We start from the raw sequence: 7,566 nt of genomic DNA on the forward strand, positions 1-7,566 counted from the left end.
ATAGCAATGTGACATTGTCGACAAAGTGTACTTACCAAATAGGTGTCCTTCCCCAAACTCTCCCCTGATCAGTCGTGTGTGGAGTCCGCTGTGCCTGAAGATAAAGGAGTCATGGGTACTCCCTGGGTACTGGGCCACAATGTCAGTGATGATGGTCTTGGCATTGCAGACCATCTGTATGTTGAGGGAGTGGTACGACTTCCTGTTGCGGTACATATACTCCGTGGCAGCTGGTGGGCAGATGGCGACGTAGGTACAGTCTATGCAGCCAAGGACATGGGGAAAATGGGCAACATTATAAAATTGAAGTTTTGTGAGGTCCAAATCCTGTTGGCTCGTGGGAAATGTGATGTGCCGGTGGAGCTGGGTGAGCATGGCGTCAACAAAAGTGTGGAGGCAGCGTGACATGGTGGGCTGGGAAATCCCCCCAGCAGCGGCTACTATGCCCTGGAAACTGCCGGATGCCAGGAGGTGCAGGCTGCACAATACCTGCACATGTGTGGGCACAGAATTGTTTCGCCTTGTTGGGTGCTGCATGATGGGGTCGAGTTCTTGTATCAGCCAGGTGATCATTTCCCCATTCAGCCTGTATTTAGCATAAATCTGTTCTCTGGTTTGCCCCAGCAAGGTGACCCGCTGCCGGTAAATCCGTGCCTGCCTCATGCGTCTCCTCCGTGCTGCTCGCTGTAGCCTTCGCCGCCTCACCACCATGTACATCCCAGGCATTGTGGAACGCCTATTGCTGCTGCTGAATGTCCTTATGTGTGATTGGTCAGGCCTGGACCTGTTGGTGATTGGCTAACAGTTTTTCAAAATTTGGTTAATCATGGCTTTTATGGTTACCACCTGCTTTGAGTTGTCCTTAAATTGCGCCGCGCTAATGTGCGATTTAGCGATTTTTCGCTAATGTATTTCTTTCCTGAATGCCGATTGAGACAATATTGCGTTTCGCTATCCAATTCGCAGATTCCGTGGTTGGTCGCTATTTCATTTTCGCTAATGCTCGACTTCCCGGAGTCTGCGACTTTTACAGCGTAATCGCTATTCCGCTCGCTATTATTTTTTAGCGATTTCGCTATTTCGTACTTGAATGCCGATTCCGTGTTTTGCACCCGCAATTGCGTTTTCGCAGCCATTGCGGGCGCTATTTCGCTTCATGAATCAGGCTGTATGTGTGTCACTGTCAGGTGCAATTGGACACAAAGGGCCCTAAAGAGCACAATAACTGTTAAGTGCCACTTATTAGGCCCTTCCTAACCTGTAATTACCTATTGCATGAGGCACATTTGTGTCAGTAGAGTGTGGTAGGCACCCCACCCTGTTGATTGCCTTAATGAATGGTCAAGTGAGCCCTCCCTATCTGAGACCCAGCCCTTGCAATGCATAATACCCTCTGTGAGCTAATTTTCAAATGACTCCGCTTCGTCTTCTATATTTGTTATATGCAATTCCTAATTGAGGCTTCTATTTTCTAGAAGAAGAGAGCACAACAACACAATCCAACAGCAGCTTACATGGAGTAATAGACTACATCAGCTTCACAGACATGGTGGACACAGAGGAAGAAGCAATAATGGAAGCATTAGAGTTCTGCATAACCCACAGAGAAGACACCACGCCTGACAATTTATTTCATTAAAATAGTTTCTTTTTGTTCTGCATCCATAGACATTAGTGTATTAAAAAAAACATATGAGACACAAAGTATGAGGCAATGGGTAATTGTGGAAAATATTTTCAAGTGATTCAGTAATTGGGAGATGTGGTAGAATATGTTCTAGAAACAGAACAGGAATGTCCTGTGCATGATTCAATTCGGTGAAGACAGAAGTCAAAAGGTTTGGTTAAACTCTCAGTGCCATAAACAGAAAGTTCCAGAAATGTGTTGTAGGACTTGTAAATAGACATTTTGAGTTTGGACATTTTGTACAGTAAAGAATCTTTTTTATGTTATCCTGCCCTTAAATGTAGGTTTTTTTTTGTAACTGGTGTTATGTGATTGCATTTTCTTTTCTCAGGAGAAGAAGGTGTTTTCTTTTTTCTGAATATTACAAAGCAAACAAGATAAACATTGACTGTGTCCAGTCTGTGATGCATAACTTATAATTATAATTCACACATTCAATTTATTTGTTTTTAATTTATAAACATATTTTGTGTGTGTTAAATTAATTTCAGAGGTTTGCCCTCTTTCTGCATGGTTGCCCCCACTTTTTGCTGGATTGCTGAGTGCTGTGCTTTTAGTGAGTGTGCCCTGGGCTCCTGCTCATCAGGTACCCAGGGCATATGTTCTTTCCCTAAAACTGCATTGAAGCCTAAACCCAATTGGCATCTTTGGCCACAGGTCAGCCCCTGGTAAATGGTACCACAGGTACCCAGGGCACTGTGGCCAGAGAAGGCCTCCAAGGGCTGCAGCACTCATTGTGTCACACTTAGAAGTTCTGTACCACTACACTTACACACACCCTTTGCAGGCTTCGCGTTTTGGTGCAAAACAAAGTGAACATTCAACATGGCACACATCTCTGAGTGGCATGCCTACAACCCACTGCCCTGGCATAGGCCAGTCACCCCTGTAGCTGGGTGCACAATACCAGTGGTGAGGGTACAGGTGCATGAGTCCTGTACCTCTATAGTGTCTTAGTTCATTCCTGGACATTGTAAGTGCAGAGCTGCCATTTAGAGTATATGGTGCTGGGAGTTTTTCATTACAAACTCCACAGCACCATACTGGCTACACTGAAAACTAAGAAGATTGGTATCAAACTTCTCAGCACCTTTAAACCCACACTGATCTGATGCCAATATGGGATTTAATGAAAAATGTACACAGAGGGCCTCTTAGAGATGTCCCCTGAAATCTAACCCACCACCAGTGTCCAGGTTGAGTGGCTGCTTTCAGCTGCCACCACCAGACATGTTTCTGGACCCCTGGGTCTCTGGGGCCTGAAACAATGCACATCCTGGAACGAGGTGCCAATCCTCCTTCCCCAGGATGGGCAGGGTTCACGAAGGGGTAGCTTCAAAGTCTTGCCACCTTTGTGAGCTTCCCCAGGCCACTTGCTGATATCAGCAACTAGTGCCCACTGGTTCTGACCCCACTTTGGGTGGGAGAACTGGCTGTAAAACAAGTTTGGACGAGAGGTGTGCCCACCTCTGCCAAATTAACCCCTCAGGTGGGGGAGGGCAAGGTGAAGCACAACTCTCAGTCAATCCCATATTGGATATGGAAGGATTCAGCCAACCAGGCTCTTGCCCCCCCCACTGGAGAATGGCATAATATGCGTTGTACCCACCCCAGGGAAGAGATCCATTGGCCCCTGCCTTTTACCTACTTGTAATGCCCCTAAATCTAGTATTTAGGGGCACCCCCAAACCTTGCTTACTAAGAACCTGCAAGAAGAAGAAGAAGAAGGACTGAACACCCGTGGAGCAGCTAACAAGAGGAAGATGCCCACTGACTTGGCCCCAGCTCTACGGGCCTGTCTTCCCCTCGAACCTGCTCCTGCAAAATCCCGGCGGGTCCTGCAGCAGGCAACCTCCAAAACCCTGGAGGACCTGCCAGCCTTTAAATACAAAGACTGTGTCCCCTGTGAACACTGGATTTATTCACCTGCAACCTCTAGTTCCGGCCGGACACCGGAAATCCACCCCTCTCTGAGCCCCCCATCGACGGCCCGAGCTCGAGTGGGGAAACACCATGAGAAGGCCACCCCGGCGATCCTGACCCAAGATCCGGCGACTCCTGACCTGCCTCAAAGCCTCCAGCTGATGCCTGCAGCCTAAATCTAGGAGGCCCCCCTAACCACGACCAGGAGTTGGTAAGAAGATCTGACCAAAAAAAGGCACCATTGCACCCGATGCCCCACGGCCTTGTGTGCCCAAACTGATGGTGCCTAATCAACCTCTAACTTCCTCACCTCTCAAAGTGGTGGCCGCACCCAGAAGACCTTCGTCCCCAAGCCTACAGTGTCTTTCCAAACCAGAGGTTCTCCATTGAAAACAACAGGGTGTCCGACTTCAAAACAGCACTCTGCATTCGGCCGCCCTAGTGCCACTGAGGGTGCACCTTTGGTGCTACTTTGTTTCCCCATTTGTCCAGAGCTGAAGTCCAGGCACTTTCTTCCCACAGCCAAGTGGCTTGCTAGTCAGCAGCCAACAACCGGAGGCCCCCATCCCCTATTGGATAACATTGGGCCTCAGCACTCTGCACTTGGCCACCCTAGTGCAGCTGAGGGTGTAACTAGAGTGCAGCTTTGACCCTGGGGGACCCCTGAGTCTGCCCCCAGAACCTCAACTCCCACTACCAAATACTTACCTCAAAACCGAGAACACTATTTTCCTCCATAGGATAACATTGACATTTTCTGTCTGTGAAAAGTTTCTAAGTGTGAAGTTTGAGAAAGAAAAGAAATTCTTTAAAACTGCATAATCTAACAAAAACGATTTTACTTACCTGTTTTCAGGAAATGTCCCAGAGTAATATCTAGGTATACTACTCTGTGTAAGCCTAGTAATCTCAAAAGTTACTTACCTGCTATTTTAGTAAAAAGCCTATTCAAGTTTATGGACTGCATTTACTAAGTATTGCATTTCTCTGCATCCATAATGTAAATCAAACCAAAGTGCATATACAATTATCATTCAACCTGTATTTCCTTTGCATTACTACTATAAAGTATTTATTGCTTACCTGTGTCAGGCTTGCTTGGTTCTAGAAAATAGATAAAATAACTAAAAGAATATTTTTATACAAAAACAATTGGTCTGAAGTTCAGTCTTTGAGAGTGTGAATGTATTTGTTGACTAAGTGTGTACAGCAAATGCTTAACACTGACCTCTGATACTGCCTTACTGCTCGATTACACACTACCACAAATAGAGTAAGGTTCTATGTAACTTTACCTCTGCCTACTTTTGGGGCTCCACTGGACTCTGGCACACTATACCTCACTTTGGTATAGTATATACAGAACCAGCTTTCCTACATTAACTATTTGTTTACTTTAAGTGTAAAAAGAGGATGGGAGCACGCTGCCTCACATTCCAGCACTCAGTTCACTCTAATCCATCATGGTAAATACAGTGCATGATAACAGTTACTTCGGTGACAGCCTTTAGTTTCTCACCCTCGTTGGTGCAGCCAGTGCTGTCTATCTCTAGACGTGTGTTTCAGGATCGTCGTCCTTCTTCAGTAGAGAGCAATACATCATTTTAGGTGTGCTGGAAATGCCACTCAAAGTCTTCTCAGGTCTCTGTACAACTCAGTGTGTGCAGGTGCATCAGCCAGTGCTTGTCAGCTCATTTGAGCCTAAGTTGAACCTGACAGATTTTGTGCCAAGCTACCAGAGAGTTAATCACAGGTGAATTTGATGACTTTACTGGTTCACTCTGAAAGAGATTGTGGATGCTGCTTGAGCAGGGTTAACACCCCACTCAGCCAACACCCACCTTCCCACACTAGTAGCCTGCCATACTCTAAAACAAGCCCATAATGCACTTCTTCATACAATTACATAATATGCACTGCTTCTGTGGTTCCAAACCATAGTTGTAACAAAGGATGTTTGCTGTGGGGGTCTTTGCACTTGTTGCTATGCCCACAGACTCCCTTACAGTTCTTAGAGGGATACAATTTGACACTAGGGCATACAGTTATAGCAGTGACTAAATTGATACTTACACTGTACTTACCTGGTTACACTCCAGTCCGACGTTGTCACTAAGCAAATAACCTCTTCTTAGGCATTGCATTTTAAACCTGAAACCACCTAATAATATTTCCTATTTTAAGACACAAATATACTCCAACTAAACATGGTCATCTGTGCCTCTTGACTAATGTATGCATGATGTTGATAGTTATGTAAGACCTCGCCTGAGGTATTGTCTTGTTTCCATAATGCAGGTAATACAGGAGCTCAGGACAGGAGGTGGATAAAGATGTATTCCTTGTGCGATGTTAACCTCTAGGTAACTCTGTTCATTTAGGCTTACTACTTCTCTAATGTGCATGAAATGTATTTTCCTGTTCAACTAGTAATAATAAACTGTAAGAATTATTAATGTAAAAAGGTTGAATTATAAAAGATTTTTAGATCTACAGTTTACTTTCTTACTTTTGACATTGTTTTTTTCTGTTTGTCAAAGGAAAGAAATTAACAAGCAAAGTTGTCAGCCACCACACGGAAAAACCATGGGTGAATTCAACTTCAGCAATGCCAATCCCTCTGCATTCTTTCTGCTGGGGATTCCTGGCCTTGAACACCTCTACGTTTGGATCACAATTCCCTATTGCTCAGGGTACATCATTGCCTGTCTGGGGAATTTGATGATTTTGGTCATTATCAAAATAGAGCCTAAACTTCATGAACCCATGTACCTATTCCTTTGTATGTTGTCCACCATTGACCTGGTCTTATCCACTTCCACAATGCCCAAAATGCTGGGCATCCTTTGGTTTGATTCCAGAGAAATCTCTTTTCATGGCTGCCTCACCCAGATGTTCTTTATCCATTCTTTCGCTGTGATGGAATCATCGGTTCTTTTGGCCATGGCCTTTGACCGCTATGTTGCTATATGCAATCCGCTGAGATACAAGAGCATCCTGACAAATCTGGCCATTATAAAAATAGGACTAGCAGCTCTAGCTCGAGCAGTCACTCTATCTATACCCATGCCCTTCCTATTGAAACGATTGCCCTTCTGTAATTCTGTTATTGTCCATCATTCGTACTGTGAACACATGGCTATTTTGAAGCTGGTGTGTGCTGATGTAACACTCAATAATATCTATGGGATGGCCACAGTCGTTTTTGTTGTTGCGTTAGACTTGATGTTTATTGCGGTGTCTTATGTCCTGATTCTTCAGGCTGTCTTTAGACTTTCATCTAAAGACAAACGCATGAAAGCAATTGGCACCTGTGCCTCACATATTGGGGCTATCTTAGTATTTTACATTCCAGTTGTGCTCTCGTCTGCCATACACAGGTTCGGCCATGAAGTTCCACTTCATGTTCATATATTGCTGGCCACCTGCTACCTGATGGGACCACCAATGTTAAACCCCATCATTTATGGTGTCAAAACAAAGCAGATTAGAGAAAGGGTTCTGAAATGCTGGCACTCAAATTAGACTAGTTTGCTATATGATCGACTCAATTGAACAAGACCATCCCAGTAACTTCACTCTGATTTAAAAAATCAGAAAGATTCTTGCATTTTCAAAGACTTACTTTCACCACAATCTCCTGTGTCTTTGAACGGATAGATGAAAAAAGGTCTCTTTAAGAAATAATTTTGACATATCCAAGGATGTACCAGCATGAGGTAGCTTAATCACTTATTGAAAAGAATCATCTAGGTAGGATTCAAAGGAATCCATATATTTCTTTGTTTTCAATATGAAAGAAACACTTTTCACTTTAGACTTGAATGAAGTTGTTTTACTCTTTTACAGCTAATGTGTATAAGAAGAGAAACTATGAAACCCCGGAAGCATTCTGGGTATACTATTTCTCATATATGTGGTTAGAGGCCAAAATATCATCTACAGTACATTGTCTA

At 44.3% G+C, this 7,566-nt stretch overlaps 1 protein-coding gene across 1 annotated transcript; it reads left to right on the forward strand.

Annotated features, from left to right (window-relative positions):
- The first annotated feature begins 6,196 nt into the window (after positions 1-6,196).
- LOC144773961 (olfactory receptor 52K1-like) lies at positions 6,197-7,135 on the forward strand. Its single transcript, XM_078659012.1, has one exon. It carries the CDS (start codon positions 6,197-6,199, stop codon positions 7,133-7,135), a length of 939 nt encoding a protein of 312 aa, XP_078515138.1.
- The last annotated feature ends 431 nt before the right edge of the window (positions 7,136-7,566 follow it).

Source organism: Lissotriton helveticus, chromosome 8 (assembly GCF_964261635.1).
Source record: "Lissotriton helveticus chromosome 8, aLisHel1.1, whole genome shotgun sequence".
Taxonomy (NCBI): domain Eukaryota; kingdom Metazoa; phylum Chordata; class Amphibia; order Caudata; family Salamandridae; genus Lissotriton; species Lissotriton helveticus.